Source organism: Nanorana parkeri, unplaced genomic scaffold, assembly GCF_000935625.1.
Source record: "Nanorana parkeri isolate BGI_ZX_2015 unplaced genomic scaffold, ASM93562v1 scaffold850, whole genome shotgun sequence".
In the NCBI taxonomy this organism is placed as follows: domain Eukaryota; kingdom Metazoa; phylum Chordata; class Amphibia; order Anura; family Dicroglossidae; genus Nanorana; species Nanorana parkeri.
The window spans coordinates 735,546-752,624 of record NW_017307118.1 but is presented as its reverse complement, the minus strand read 5'-3'; the positions used below and the strand labels follow the sequence as shown (position 1 = coordinate 752,624).

Sequence of the window (17,079 nt, the reverse complement as noted above, 5' to 3'; positions counted from 1 at the left end):
AAAAGGATTTTACGGTGAGTACCAAAATCCTATTTTTGCATGCTCATAAACAGCTGTAATAGACTTACCACTACGAGGATCCGGGTACGTCGTCCGGCACTTCCTTTTCTCCGCCGACGTCATCTGTCTCCGCCGACGTCATCTGTCTCCGCCCACATAGCAGCTTTAAGCTGCAAAATTAAATTACCCAGTGTTTGGGAGTTGCCAGTGAACGCTGGGTAATTAGTGACCCTCTCATGCTGGTTCCAAGGCTGCCGCACCTAAACTGTGAACCCCTCTCAGGCATCCTCACGCCAGAGGTCGTCTGGCCACATATAGCTGCTGCTCAAGCTGTCAGGAACTTGCTGGATTTCACACAGTGATTTTACCCCTACCCCATTCACTCTCAATTCAACACTACCTGGATAAGTACCTAGTCCTGCTGGGATTGACTCTTCAGGCTCACCAAAGGAACCCTTCTCAATGAATCTGCATTTCAGTCTGTTTGCTGCAGTCATGGCCTCACAGCACTCCGCTTCATAGGACTCCATCAGATTCTTGCTCCAAAACCTCACATGGACTTCCTAACTGCAAGTATCCATTCTCATTTGCCTCTTACTAATTGACTTTGTAGTTAATGTCTATTGTGGGGGTAGTGCTCCTTTATTTAGAGCTGTCGTTTCCAAAAACCTTGTGGCACTCTGCATTATTCACAGTATTAGGAACTTCTAGGGAAAACATCTCCTGCACCTCTAATAGAGCTTGAGGAACACTCTGCATTATTTACAGTGTTATAAACTCCTAGGGGAAACATTTCCCGCACCTCTAGTGGAGCTTGAGGAAGACTCTCCGTTACCCGCAGCTGAGATCCATTAACCAGTTACACTCCATATATTGTAGCCAGAGCATTACAATAGCAGAGAGGGGTTAAAACTAATGTTATTGCTAGATGTAGGCCACATCCAAGGTAACAGCCATAAAGAAATATGGGTATAAATCTTCTTAAGGGTTACATTCACTTACATATAACAACATACTTGTTAATGCTTCCAGCCATCTTCTCAATAAGGTTCACACGCTAGCTGATTATGAACCTTATTGGCCTAAATCCCCATCATTATTCTGGTGCTGTATCCAAGTATTGGAGCTGTTTTCCATTGTTTTACCAGCTCAGCTGGTAAACCTTGAAACAACTTTCATTAGATCTGTAATACAAGTGCAAAAACTGACGAGTCTGCATTTGTTACCAGACATTAATGTTGCTTTTTAACATCTGTCTGGTGTGGTCATGACACATAACATCTGCTTTAACTGGTCACTGAAAATGGCTTTGTCTCATTGTTTAAAGTTCTCATTGCAGCTGGCCTTTTAGCAGATTACTCCCATGTCTTTTTAGTTTTTTAATACCTCTGCTGTCATTTTGCAGGTTCTGAGATATTTCTTCTAAAACTATGAAATAACTTGGTGGGGCTGCCAAAGCTAACCTGACCTACTTTGTATTCCTAATGCCTTTTGTCTTCATCTTGTAATCACGTGTGTGTAGCACCTAGCACTGCAACAACCTAGTAACACCTGCTCACTTTTATTACATTTGCAATCTCAACAGTCATATACACCTACATCTCTTGATGATGTGTGCTTCCTTTTTTTTCAAATGTAACCATTTGGTATGAATTTGGAAAGTTCAGTGCTACATACAGGGGACCTTGAGTTTTAATTTGCGTCATTAATTACAATCTGTAGCCAATATATGCTTGCATTTACTTCTTCAGTGAGCTGTTTAAATGTATGCATCATTAAAGGTGAACTCTAGCTATAGACATTTTTTACATGCTTACACTGTGCCAAGCTGGACCAATGTAAGTATATATAAATTATCCCTGGCAGGGACACAGGGATTCTGTAAGCCTCTGTAGTTGCTGAGGCTACTACAGTGCCTTATAATGATCCTCCAGGAACAGCTGCTGCACTAAGTGACTTCCCCATCTCTGTTAAAACACAGTGGATCGCTTTCTGTTATTCAAACTTTTATAAACCGTTTTAGGTACATAATGTCTACAGTTTGATAGACTGTTCTGCAATACTTTTTATTCCAAAACTAAGGCCCCTTTCAGATGGGCAGTCCGATTAAGATCTGATGGTGTGTATATAGTGTGTGTGTGTGTGTGTGTGTGTGTGTGTGTGTGTGTATATATAGATATCTATATATAGGTCTATATATAGATATACATATACACAGTGAGGGAAATTGAGCAAAACTACAGCAGACAAAATCTGGGACAGCTGTGCATGGCCACCAATCAGCTCTCTTTTGTTTTCAAATCTTAACTGAAGAGAGATGCTGATTGGTTGCCTGGGCAACTGCTCCAGATTTTGTCTGCTCAAGTTTTGGTAAATTCCCCTCAAAATACAGTATATATAATTAAGTGGTTTTATGACCTGATCTATTCTTATAGCAGGCCAGATCTGAACCTCTTATACTGCATTAGGATTTTAGGGCATCGTTTTTTACTGAATTTTGAATGAAAAATTAAATTGTTCAGGGTACCACTTACATGTATTCTAGCTGTGCTTCTCTTGTCCTGCACCAAAACCATTCTTTCTATTACACAGCTTGCAGACTGGACCCAGATCACAGAAGTAACCATGTATCTGAAGAACGTGTGTGCTAGCTTCCAGCTACATTCTGATTTGTATAAAAAAGAGCTATATCTGTTATCTCTTCAAGCCCTGTGTGCATGTGATATCAGTTTAAAAATCACAGGAGACTGCTCGACACTGATACACATGCTGGAACAAAACTTGGACCTACTGAAAGATGTAAGTAAAAATCATTTTGTCATTTCTACTCATCTGCCACTTTTAGATGTTTTTGCAAATCGTGTGTGCATTTGACTAATGCACAGAACGGAATAGCCCATTTTTATCTTACATTTTATATTCTATCTCATGTTGCGGTCTTTGCTTTCTCTTCTAGAATTTTCCAGTGGAGCAGACCTTAGTTGGGCTCAGTCTGCTTTTACTACAAGCTCCTGCAAGTCAGCAACGACAGATGATGACTCTAGGTAGGATTTTTCCAAGCGGTTTTGTTATCTAGTTAAACTGGAAAACCAGGCAAAAATTTTTTTAGTTTCAGATAGAGTAGGGAAAAGTAAGAAGCTCCGTCGGTGTATTATTGTATCCTCATTAGGGAGATATCCCTCATTTGTTGTCCCTGTGACAGTGGTCATCAGCAAAGAAATTAAAAGAAAATCCAAAATGTTATCATGACCTGGAGTACTGTGAAATGCTCAAAATGCAGACACATGTTGGGAAATTTTCTTTTGCTTTCTGTCATGTCTCTGGGACAGAAAGTAAGGGCAAATCTTCCTAACAGGGATGCCTGCAGCTGACAAGTGTTCTAACTCTTTCCCACTCTGTCGAAAGAAAACCAAAAAGTTGTAGATGGCGTTATACTTGAGCAACATCTATAAGTGTAGGGCTTGTGTCGATGATCAAATGCAGCTGGCTTTCAGGTGTAATTTTGCCTGTATTTGATATCAGTTTTAGATGCTGTGAAATCATTCAGTTTGACACATGCCCTTGGTGTACAGTTGCAGTTGACGTATTCTGACTTGCCTTTTAACTCTTCCTAAGCTGCATCACATGCTTATGTGTGTCCATTTACTTGTATGTAGAAGCAGTTCTGACATGAACAATAGCCCATCCACATGTCGATCATGACATCTCTTGAAGATATTACAAACATTTTGTGTCACTCCCTGTTATCTCTTGTATTGTAAGTGTATTGAACAGGACCTTTGTCTTCTGTTATGATCTATATTGGTGTTACTTCAATGGCACTTTAATGCACTTCACATAAATTAAAGGCAGTGTAGTGCATTGTGTGTTACAATTGGACATTTAATTTAAATTTGTTGCACACACTGGAAAGATGGTAGCTGGAATCCGTCTATAGGACAGGCAAGAGCTCCTGTGCCCCTTTATCAGGGTTTATGCAACTCAAGTCTTCTTCTCTTTCTCTGGTCTAATTAACAAAAACTGAGAGAAAATCTACACAAGTACAGTATATGACCACGGCAAGCAATAACCATGGGGTCTAGATGATGAGGGCAACTGCTACAATTTTATTCCATATTTCTCTGATTTAGTTGTAATGTGGATTATGTTCATTCTTCTGTTTAGATAGTTTTTATGGTTATTGTTGTTTTATAATGTACTTCTTTTTCACAGCTCTTAGAATGTTGGACACACTAAAGGAAAAGAAAATGTCACCTATGGCCCGATTGCTAGTAATGCCAATATTGCTGGTGGTGTCATCTTCAGGCCTGACAGACTGCTTCAGTGTGAAGGAGGGAGGATCTTCTTTGCAGCAACTGGCTCTAACAATCTTAGAGAAAATACAAGATGTAGACAACAGGGAAATGGAGACAGAGAAATTGGTAATTAAAATGGTGCTATGTTTAGCATCACTAGGGCTTCATGGATTCCGAAAAAAAAAATAGGAACCAAAAACAATCTGTAGGAGCCAGTATTTCTGTGATAATTAGTTGTGCATACATATTTAGCACTACAAATAGTAATAGAACCAGTATACACACTGTTGTTGTCATATAGGTACACAAAAAGTAGGTACTGCGTGCTACATAGTTCTCTACCTTTGCATATTCCCACCTATAAAAAATGTGCCAGCATATAATGGTTACAGCTGGCTCCAATTTTTATAAATAAAATTGTATACTTTGTAGATGAGCAATTTTAACCTCACATTAGACCTCTAATTAACTATACTTATTGTCTTTTTTTTAAATTGTTTTAACTGATGCTTTATTCCCTTGAAAGCAATGCACACTGGGATTGCCTTGTCATCAGCAGAAAGTGCTGGGAAATCTCATCTGTAATGATGTTCATGGTCACATGTCTAGTCATATGTGCCAGCTTTTCAGGAAGTAAAGGGATAGCTAGTAATTAGTGATGGGCTCAGGCGTGTTCGCAGCTTCACATGCCGAGCCCGCCAGGAAGCTGACAGCGCCGCAGCGCCAATCACAGGCACTGAGACCTATCCCGATCTCTGCAGCTGCGGACCGGAATAATATCTCAGTACCTGTGATTGGCGCTGTCAGCTTCCTGGTGGGCTCGGCACGTGGAGCTGCGAACACGCCCAAGCCCATCACTACAGTAATCTGCCCTGTGAGAAGACTGGGGAAGAAAAGAAAAATAAGATATGCAAAGAATACAGAGCCGGCAATTATGTAGAAGTATGTGTTTGTAGATTGTCATCACTAAACATTTCTAAAGTTGTGTTTGTTGTTATTTTAAAGATATGGTCCGCGTTAAGTACTGTTTACTTGTCTTCTTTTTATTTTATGGAATATTCTAAGTCTACGTTCACACCTACAATGTAGGTGGTTTCAGAATTCCTGCGTCAGGAACTTGTGATTTCCTGCCGCAGGAGTCACAAATCTGTCGTTTTAGAAGTGTCAGCTGTCACAAGTTCAAGTTAATGATTGGGTGACAGCGGCCACACTTAAAAGGCAGCAGAACGTCGTCACACCGCATGTAATCATATGTGAAAGGATTTTATGCGGTTAGGAATCGATAACTATCCCTGGACGCATGATCGATCGCACGGATCCCTAAATGCACCTATATTGTAGGTGTGAATGTAGCCTTACTCATTGTTTTTCCTACTGTCTGGAATTTGTTTTTGAAAAAAATATATAAACAGTCTGTATATGAACAGACAATTTGCACATGATTCACAGCCTAATTCTTGCTTTCTTTGGATATTTTCATACAGACTGTGATGATCATGTGTATTCAGCTTTGTACTTCTTTTTATATAGACATTATATTGAAGACCTAAAAAGGGGGTCGATCTAATGACTACACAATTTTGTAGATCCAGGCTGCACTTGTTTTTGCATTTATATATTTTTTTTTCATTCTAGGCTGTAGAGATGCTGTCTTTTCCTATATCAAGTTGGCACTGTACAATGTCTGTTACTTTGACCATGGTAAAGAAATTTATAGAAGATAGTAGTGCTTCCTATGACTGGTTGTCCTCTGTGTCCTCGATACTGCCATTCACTACATGTGTCCCTTCACATATATCACTGCTGCTGGGGTATCTACTTATTCATGAGTCAGGAAAGAGTTTTAAAAAAGCACTAAAAGTCACCAGTGAAGTTGCCAATGCTGATTCTTCTCAGGTAAATAATAATACCTTATTGCTCCATATTGTCATTGATATTGTGGTTTGCTACTGAAACCAAAACTCTCAAGTGTATGTCAAGCCCAAAACATTTTTCTTGTTTTAGATGGCGTTGGGAAGGATTATAACCCCTGTCGAGTTTTTACTGCTGTCCATGAGCTGCGTTAGAGATAATTTCCCTCAGTTCTTATTCTGCTGACAACAGTTTCACTAGACAGGAAGTGAGGGATTTTCTGTAACAGGAACATAGATGATAATAAAAATATGATAGATTCTGCTAAAGTTAGGCATTTTTTTTTTCCACAAAAATATTAAAGTTTAAAACATACATTCCACAGTACAGACAAAGTACACTAGTAAAGGTTGTACAGAAATTGCAAACATAGAACAGAAAAGTGCCAACAGTATTACACTTAACCATCATTAGGATGTACAATAATTCCGGTTGCAACCCCAAACGTAATACTAATATATAAACTAAACATTCAACATGAGCTATGCTAAAAACCTAAACTCTTAAATGATAAACTTCAAGTATTCCAGGACTAAGACAGAGCACAGTAAGAATGAAGAAAAAAGGGGGGGGGGGGGAGAGTAAGAAGAAAAGGTAATGGGTCCTCCATGGGGCATGGCTGACTCCACACCTGACCGCCAGATTAGATTCGCAGCTTTACTTCTCCCTGCTGCACAGATGCACAGATCCCCGGTCCTTGCCTGCTGGTGTCCTATAAACCCCTTGCAGAGTCCACGGAAAGTCTGACTAAGCTGAAGGACTCAAACGCTGTAAGTATTTATCTGTAGTTTTGTAGTGCATCCAGCACGACCATGTAATAGTATATTTAGGTTTTCTATCTTGCCAGGTATGCATAAGCTCATGAATCTCCTGAACTTTGTTCAAGCTCTGAAACCATTCCACCACAGACAGAATCTTGGTAGATCTTCATTGTAGGGGGGACACACATTCGCGCTGCATTGATCATAGGCATTGCCAAGGAAGCCAATTATAGACAGCCTGATAGAGAGGTGTGATGCAGAAGGAGGCATTGTTATTTTTGGTGTGTTGCATTTTTTTTATACAGGACAAGTTACTCTCACTTCCTGTCTCATAAAACATTGTCAACAGCACAGGAAGAGATGGTAAATCTCTTTAACGGTGGCCCAGATAGCAACAAAAACGTGACAGAGGTTCTTACCCTTTCCACTCTGTGCAAAACTAACACAAATTATTTTGCTGGACATACAATTTAAATGAAAAAAAATAAATCACATTTTCTTAAGTCTATAGGAATCTAGCATATATGATTTTGTCCAGGAATGTGTAGTGTTTTGTATGTATTATTTTGACTTGATATCCTTTTGCAATCTCCTATAGAGCAGCACTTAGGCTGGAAAAGAAAGAGGAAGAACTGGAAGCTAGTGAGCTGTGCTGCATGCAAATGGGCTGAGAAGGAACATGCTGATATTAGGAGAGGGCATAGAGGGCAGATATTAACAAATCAGGCTGCTGCTGCTTTTTCACTGTCTAGTCAGCAGGCTGGGGGTGGAGAGGACACCATTGTTTTCTTTATAAAGTTTGTAACTGTAACAGAGTGTCATTCACCTGGCTGTTGTGTGTGTGGGGACTGTTTGAAGTTCAGACATGTATGGGTTAAAATACAAATACTTTGGATGGTAAAACATCTCCCTAATATGTATTTTATCTGTGTATTTAGCTGCTTTCATTTCAGGTTTGAAGAGGAACTCTGGGCAAAACATTTAATAAGGGTCAACTGCTTGTTTTGCTCTAGGGAGAAAAATAACAGTAATACTCCTCCAATCCAATCCAGCCAGCTGTAACAGTGCTCCCTCCTGCCTGTCTCCTCACATACTTCGGCCCTCAGTCCCTCCGTGTCCTCACATCCTATACACTGTGTATACAACATGATGAGTCAGGGATCTTAGACCACTGCAGCATAAGGGGAGTGAGGCTGGAAGCACCAGTCTAAGAGCAAGCTGGCTTGGAGGATCAGGTGAGTATAACTTTTATATTTTCCTCCCCACTGCAAGGGTTAATAAAAGTTTTGCCCGAAGTTCTTCTTGAAGTTGATGACTAAAATAATGAAAAAAATATTTTTATTTCATTTTTTTTCTAGTTTAAAAAAATATATTTTTGTCTGCACAATGTAGGTTCACACGACCACTTGTAACCTTTACTAGGGAGCCTTTGCTTCATCAGGGCTGCATGTGACAGACTGACAATACAGGAGCACAAATGGGAGACAGAAAGATTGGAAATAACGTTTGAAACGACTTTCACATGTGAAAGCTTATATGAGATTTTAGTGACTGGGTTTTGATTTAGTAATTCATTTAATATCTAAAAAAAAAAATGCTGAGCAAGTATCTTTAGCGATTGTGCCTAGGCTGAGTGGTGCAGGCTGGTAGAATGACATTTTCCCATGCTCCCTTGTCCCAGCAAATAATCACCTGAGGATATTTGAACTTGTAAAGTATTCTTAAAGGTAGGAATTAAAAGCAGGGGGCTAAGCATGTGTACACATAGCTCAGAACATGAAGACTACTGCAGAAGAAAGAGGGTTTATATAATTGTATCATCTAGGGCAGTGATGACTAACGTTTTTAAGCCCGAGTCTCCAAACTGCGACGCAAAATCAGTTCATTTATCTCAAAGTGCCAACACTTAAAATAAGTTTGGTATTGTGTTTTAGTTTGGGCACTGGGGTTTAAAAAACATTCAGCATCACTGCCTGAGGCAAAATAGGGAAACGCAGGTTCAAACATTTAAACATTTTATTTCTTATTTTTTAACATTTTGTTATTTGTTTTTAAATTGTATTTATCGTATTATATTTTTACTTTGTTTTGATTACTTTTTTATGACTTATTTTTTAATTATTTCTTATATTTTTTACTGATTTGATTTACTTTATATTTATTATTATTTTTTTATTTTATTTTTTTTAACTTTTTTTTCCACTTTATTGCTCTCTGTATTGAACCTGTCACCTCCAATACAGGAGTTCTAGCACAGCACTGTGCTGGCTCTCCTGTGACTGCTGAGAGGGGAGGGAGGCAGCCAGCAGGGAGAGAGGCAGCCGGTGGTGGGGCGGAAATGGGAGGGGGGGGGGGGGAATCCAGCAGGTTTAATACAAGTGATCTCGGTGGCTGCACATTTAACCTTGTTTCCCTGAAGCAGGGCTAAATGTAGAAAGAATATAGCCACCCTGTGCCCAAAAATGCATGTCCGGGGCATCGTGCGATAGGATTTTGACACACCTGCCTAGGTTTGCGTGCCACCAGAGGGGCTTTTGCGTGCCCTCTGTGGCACGTCTGCCATAGGTTCGCCACCACTGATCTAGGGGAAGAATGTTATTCCAGAAAGCTGATACTGAGAGATAGTGCTGGCTTTCTGGGGTGAGAGTTTAATGATGGCATCGTTAGGGGGAGCATTATGGTGGGTAATAAATGTTTGCAATGCATTGCTTAGTATACACCTTAGGTCTTCTTTAGGATAAACTGCTGATGACCAGTTGCTGTTGTTATAAAGGGGTGTATGCTTTGTGAAACACAGCATTATAATTATGGTTGTTTTTAAAAGCGCAGAATTGTAGACATGTTGTCTGCTTCCTAAGTATTCTGCCTTTTGTATTGCTTATACAAATGACAGTTGCATTTTGTACCTAACCTTCCCTGTGTGTTTCCGTTTTGTTTTTAAATTGCCTACCAGACCATTCGAGTAATACTGAGGTTTACTGTGTTAGTGACAAGCAAACAGTGAGAGAATCATGCATATGTAATTCTTGATCTGCTGGGAAGTATTGATTTAAATCATGTGTGGAAAATGCACACATGTTCATTTTCTTTGACATGAAAATTCAATGGCACATATTCTGTGCTCGTGAGCGAATAAGCCATTATTGTCAGCACGCACGATTCTCAGTCAGCATTTGTGTTATTTTTTTCTTCCTAGGGACTGCATTTTCACACCCATTGACTGAAGCAATGGACAGTGGAAAATTACATGCAGTTAAAAGACAGAGGGGAGGATGCGGGGATAAAACACACTTTCATGATATTAATTAGACAGATGACCTAGCTACTGAATATTTAGCGATGAGATGGGACGCAAAATGCCCCTAGTTGCTTAGCAACATGTTTCACCATCTCCTGAGTGGTCCACTTATGTCTGAACCTAATGATTCGTCCTGTGCACTTATCCAGCTGTTGGATGATTCAGGGCTTGCAAGTTTCTGCAATTTACCCTTTCTCAGCCATTATTACCTCTGGCTTGCTGGAATGCACTCTGTGGTTTTTCACAACTTGCTTACGCATTTCTGATGGCATTGTGCTTTTGTTAAAATAGATAAAAATTCTGCGCTAAGGGTTTGGTAGTTAATTTACACGATAGGAAGCTGCTGTGAACAGAAACCCAAATTGAAATGCAATAAAACACAATTATCGATCATATGTGACACTCTTGTGTATATTGGCGTTTTGAGCACAAGAGAGTCACATATGATTGATAATTAGTGCTGTGTGTTTGATTGCATTGTGCTTTTGTTGCACACATTTGTAAGTGAATATGGTTGCTGCAGTCCTTTCGCAAACATTAGTATTTCCTCTGGAATTTGACTATACTGGACTAAGCATAGTAGAGCTTTCTAAAATATTAAGATGTTTATTGCTCATATTAGAAAAGTGAGCAGAGCCTTTTTGCTCCTGGGGCAATTGTGCATCCATAGCCTTTATATAGCACAGATAGACTATTATGGAGCCAAATATTCAGACAGCATTTGGCTGTCTCGTGCTTGTTGGCAATTATCAGTGCAGTATATAGAAACCATGCATCTATGGAGTTGGTGCTGGAGATGAACAAAAAAATAGAAACCGCCTGGTTGTGGTGGGCTAAAGAGAACCACAAAGTTCTGTTGTCAGACTAGAATTGGTGTCACAGCTCATACCCTCTTTTTTCTATATATGTATCTTGAATCTTTGTGTTTTTTATTTGTATTTACAGTATAATTACCTTATGAAGTACGATTTGGGGGGATTTCTAATTCATCATGTTTAATTCTAGGTTCCTTACTTGGTGCCGGTTTTGATGTTTAGACTTGGACGCCCATTGGAGCCTAAGTTACTGCGAGAAATTTTGTACACTCTTCCTATGTTGGGGACACACAAGGTACCTATGTTATTTCTTTTTATATTTTAATAACCGAGATTTCAGGAAGGAGCACAAACCCATATATACAGTGATTTTGTTTATAATGAGATTACATAGTTAAAATTTGATAAATGCTTTAACTTAAGTGTCTATGGTATTTATGTGTGACGCATACTTTTGTGCATATTCATGAATTCAAATGCAGGACTTTTAGACATAGGTCAGAACACAAACATGGTGCTTTCTGAGTTTTGAGTGTGAATTTGTACTCATCATGCAAAACATTAGAGACGTATCTGAGATGCAACCACCTCGAGCATTTGTTCATAGGCTTAATATAGTGTAATAACAATAAGCTAGGACTACACATATCTGCGTCTAAAGCAGTGGAAAGCCAAGACATTTAATATGTTAAGTAGGTATATGCAAAGTGTTTTAGTATGCCAAGCCAAGGAAAAGTCGTTCTCCTGGGGGTTGCTAAACATTGCTAATGATTTCTTAAAAATGATACCACAAGGCAATATAAACTGTGGTGGGAGATATTTGAAAAACCACCCAGCTCGGTGCTATCACTAGCTCCTGCTACCACTGCCGTCCCGTTCGTTCTACTCTCTTCATCCCTTCCATTCTTTCTCCCTTTCTCCCTACCCCTTCTGCTTCCCTTAACCCACCTCTGCCACCCCTTGCTCCTTCCCCAATAGTCCTCAGTTTTCCTGTTACTACTAACCCCAGTGGGACATGAGGTCCATTTGGCTGTATGCACCCTCAAAAGCAGGTTTTACAACTTGTCAATCAGATTATTTCCCAAAAAAGAGCAAAAACCCTCCCCAAAAATTGGAAGCTTAAAGGAGAACTATGGGGTCAGTGTTTTTCCCCATAGTTCTCCTTAGGGTAACGGGAGGACACAAACTAGCGTCCTCCCGTTACCCTAAGCTCAGTATACTGCGAGCTACAGCTCGTGGTATACTGAGACGCCGCAGCCGGAGCGGATCACAACCTGGACGTCGGGATCCGCCCAGCTGCGTGAGTGACAGCTAGATCTGCCTATCTAGAGGCAGAGCCAGCTGTACCTGCCCCCTCCCCTGATCATTCTGCCAGTCAGCACTGGCAGATCGGAGCGGGGAAAGGGGAATCCAGCCCCTCCCCCTGTCGCGGCAGAGAGCCGTGACAGGATCGAGAGGTGAGCGAACCTGGTATGTGTTCGCTCACCTCCCGATCTACTGAGCCGACCTGTGACAGTCTCATTGTTACAGGTCGGCTAGAACTATGAGGTGAGTAGAAATCACTCATCTCATAGTTCTCCTTTAAAACAGGAGGGGTGTGAGATAAATGTAGTAACAGCCATTATCCGCATCATCGGGGGTAGGTTTAAAAGACAAACCCAAATTCTCATAGGAATTTGACATTCCAAAATTAGATGGAAAAGATACTGTAATAAAGGATGCATAAATTGTTGGCGCTTTATAAATACCTATAATAAATAATAATGCGGCATCATTCTTAACCAATAGGTATGTGTGCCTCAGATCCTTCGATCCTTGCAGATGATTGGCAGCGCATCGAAGCTTCAACCAGTTGTTTTGCGCCTTATGACATCTTTGTGGGAAAAACAGGTATTAAGAGTATGCTGAAGTTCATTAAGACTGAAACATTTATCATTGTATTCATTTTATCGTATTACATTGCACTTACTAACTAAGATAACCAGCAGAAAATATTTGGTATAGTTACTAAATCCTTCATGATTAAATGAATACTCTGTGGCATATGACATCCTGGATGGGCTGGACCAATTATTTTTTTTCTTATTTCACTATATATTTCTGTTCTAGGATGAATGTTAGTAGTGTGGCTGCCACAATATACAATGTGACTGATGTAAAGAAATTACAAACACGCAGCGATCACTGATCCCAACTGCTTGTGCCCGCTCTCCTCTCTGACACGCTGTCACAGGAGGCTAAGCGAGCGGTGCGGGAGGTGAGCTCAGCCTCCTGTGACAGCGCGCGCTGTCTCCGCCCCCACACCGCTCTGCCAGACTGTGATAGGAGGCTGAGCTGTGTGCGAGGAGAGACATTCGCTGCTCACAGCGCTCTCCTCCCGCAGCGCTCGGCCGGTTGTCACTTTCTCTCCTCCCCGCTGAGAAACAGAGCAGCGCCCAGTGAGGAGGAAAGAAACCTGGGATGCGCCGATATATTGGCAGGAAAATGGGACTTTCGGCATTTAGCCAAAAGTGCAATTTTCAAGCCGATATATCAGTGCATCCCTAATAAATATATATATATATTAGATTCCTCGCATCACCTTTCAACATCTCGTGGAGTCATGACACGGCCCAACGAAGTCATCTCGTGGAGTCATCTCGTGGCCCAATGAAGTACTGATGGGGTGGTCATAATAATCTGGCCACTCATTGTATTTCATTACCTTCTTCAACATAGTGGGGGGAAGATAATCTTTACTGACATCCTTCTCCCCTACCTCTTACCTGAACCAAGCTCAAACCTGGCCTAAGCTAACCTGGCTTATGGGCACACACTCCTTGTAAACATCAGAAAAGAATTAAGAAGCCATGTTCCTCATAAATCCAATGCCTCTTTGTATTGTAGCAATGAGAAAACTGAAGGGAGATGGTTGTGGGGTGATCTACATTTTATGAGACAATTCTCTTTGACACTTTGGTACATGAGGCCGAGATTAATCCGCTCTGCACATTTTTTTCCAGGATAGAGTCTATCCGGAGCTCCAGAAGCTAATTGCTGCTGCTGATTCCCAGTGTTTATCAACTGGCAAAGAAACCCAGTGGGAGAAAACTGTTGCGAAAGCAGCAACTATCCGGGATATATGCAGACAGAGGTAAACTTGGGTCCTTAGCTGCTTATTGTCAGCAGCCAAAACATTGTTCCAAAGTTATAGCAGGACTACCTTGAGTTCAGTTAGCTTTTATGCACCCTACACAAGGCTGAGTAAAGTAGGGTATACACGGGTAGATTTTCTAACAAACGTTTGTGGGAAAAATCTCGTCGGGACGTTCAATAATGCCATTCAGACACTGGACGAATGTCTTTCGAAATTTACTTTGGTTTTTCTTTTGATTTAACATTCTATTTTAGAATAAATGAAGTTTCCCAAATAAAAACCACATTCACTGTTATAATTTTAATCGATAGAGAAACATTTTCCAACATGCTCCTTCAACTTTTTTCATCAGTGCGGCTGAGATCATCGATATGACACCATCGACTAATAGAAAGTCGAAAGAACGTTCCAGAATCTATGTAGTTTGTGCAAAATGTTAACCGTGTATATCCTACTTTAGCAAACAATGCGACCAAAACAGATGTTTCTGCTTCGGACGTGTATTAAAGGAGAACTATGGAGTCAGGGCTTTTCCCCATAGTTCTCCTTAGGGTAACGGGAGGACACAAACTAGCGTCCTCCCATCACCCTAAGCTCAGTATACCGCGAGCTACAGCTCGCGGTATACTGAGACGCCGGAGCGGATCCTGACATCGATGTCGAGATCCGCCCAGCTGCGTGAGTGACAGCTGGCTCTGCCTATCTAGAGGCAGAGCCAGCTGTACCCGCCCTTCCCCTGTCTGTTCCGCCAGTCAGCGCTGGTGGATCGGAGGGGGGAATCCATCCCCTCCCCTGTCACGACAGAGAGCCGTGACAGGATCGAGAGGTGAGCGAACGGCATTTGTTCGCTCACCTCCCAATCTACTGAGCCGACCTGTGACAGTCTCATTGTCACAGGTCGGCTAGAACTATGAGGTGAGTGAAAAGCACTCACCTCATAGTTCTCCTTTAAAAGCACTTTGAAAGATCTTGGAATTCAGTGTTTAAAATTTGAATTCGGATGTGATGGAGCCATGTTTGAATTTTAATTCGGGTCTGATGGAGCCATGTTTGAATTTTAATTCGGGTCTGATGGAGCCATGTTTGAATTTTAATCCGGATCTAATGTAGCCATGTTTGAATTTTAATTTGGATCTGATGGAGCCATGTTTGAATTTTAATTCGGATCTGATGGAGCCATGTTGACTTGTGTTTTTTCGCTGCATTGACTTTTTCTTGCTTTGCTCTGTGCCTTGCTAAATGCACCATGTCCTTTTCTGCTGTCTTTGAACTGCTTCTGCCCCCACAAAAACAATCCATGGCATAGTATATCAATGTGAAAAGAAATAGAAAAGCAAGGCAAAGCAACTTAAAACCATATTGCGTACAAACCATTGCAGCTGAAGGCATGCTGACTTTGCTTTTTGTCTTAGTCTGATGCTGTGTACACAAATATTGATCCTGTATATTCAAACCATTGGGCATTTCGCACCTCCTATTTATGTATGTATTTATTTTACTTTTTATTTTTGCTTTAACAAATAATTAAAATGTACAATATAAAATATGAGCTTTGAAAATGCAATTTACTTCCTTCTCACTTTATCCAAAACACCAGGAAAACATTTCTTTATAACTGTGTGATCTATGCCCTGCAACCTGCAGTTTAGAAATGATCTTTTCAATTCCGTATAACCCAGAATTTCACTTCTAGTTCAATTTGTATGTGAAAAATAAGCTATTGTTTGCACCCCTTTTAGTTCTCCTGCTCCTTATTCATATCTATAGGTCCTTCCTCATTTTAGGGCTATTCCAAAACTTTGGAGATTTATGCTTGAAATGTCTGTGGTTTAAATAAACACATAAATTTCATTAGGGATCAACTCCCAAGTTTTAGAAATCTCTACGTGGGAGTCAGATTAGTATTTGTGTGCATTGCACTTCTTTTCCGGCAAAACCTCTAAAGGGAAAAGTTTGACAGCGGTATGCTTCTCAGAGCAGTTGTCGGTGAAATATCCCATAGACCTCTATTATTCTGGTTGCCTGCATTTTGGTACACTTAAACCAGAGGTGTCTGGCTCCTGAGTTTAGTTTACTATGATAGAAAATTGTTATTTAAAATTGCATAAACCAGGGGCATGCAAACCTGTACGTATGAAAACTTGCTTGATTGTCTAGGATATACTAAAAAAAAAAAAAAGTTTGTTTTTAAAATGGACTTAAAATGTGATTTTCTTAAGTGTGCATTACAGAACACATGATGGTAATTCTAGAACCAGTGGGTTATGCAGCTGCCTTCAGGTGATTGGACACTGCCAAAGCAAAGCTATAAGAACAGCACTGTTTAACCCATCCCACTCCAAACATGCCTTTAGTTTTTTACTAGTGTCCTTAGATGAACAGATGTCTTTTCTCTCTGAGACGAGCAAATCCATTTCTTTTTTTTTTCTCTATTTATTATCAGTCTCCAAGCAAGATTCCTAGCTGCTACATTGCCATTGCCGCACCCCTTTTGTAGCTTTCTTGATCAGCTAACTCCTCCTGAGTTAGCTGATGGTTGCTATACAGGTCCAGGACCATAGTCCATCTGCTGGTGGAGTCCTATCCCTGAAGTCCCCTTAGAGGGTGAGACCACCAGGAGAGAAAGGTCTAATCGGGGCTTGTCCCTTCATCCACCATGGACTTTCTTGGGAGGACTGCAAGGTGAGCCAGAACTTCTGCCCAAACAAGGGGCCCAGTGTGCTGCTGTTCTCCAGTCCACAACCACTGGTGAGGGACAGTGCGGCATTGGTTTCAGTTTTAAATTTGGTGCCTTTTCTGCAGCGACTAGAGTGCCTCTGAAGTCTCCTTCCTCCACTGCACAGTCCATGCATGCTATTTCACC

General features: G+C 40.7%; 1 protein-coding gene across 1 annotated transcript in view; it reads left to right on the top strand.

Annotated features, from left to right (window-relative positions):
* The first annotated feature begins 2,625 nt into the window (after window positions 1-2,625).
* FOCAD (focadhesin) overlaps window positions 2,626-17,079 on the top strand; it is an 86,930-nt gene continuing 72,476 nt past the window's right edge. Inside the window, exons 1-7 of the mRNA XM_018565465.1 lie at window positions 2,626-2,799; window positions 2,957-3,044; window positions 4,213-4,421; window positions 5,931-6,191; window positions 11,271-11,375; window positions 12,869-12,970; window positions 14,083-14,213. Coding sequence (XP_018420967.1) covers window positions 2,626-2,799; window positions 2,957-3,044; window positions 4,213-4,421; window positions 5,931-6,191; window positions 11,271-11,375; window positions 12,869-12,970; window positions 14,083-14,213 — 1,070 coding nt within the window. The remainder of the gene's footprint in view (window positions 2,800-2,956; window positions 3,045-4,212; window positions 4,422-5,930; window positions 6,192-11,270; window positions 11,376-12,868; window positions 12,971-14,082; window positions 14,214-17,079) is intronic.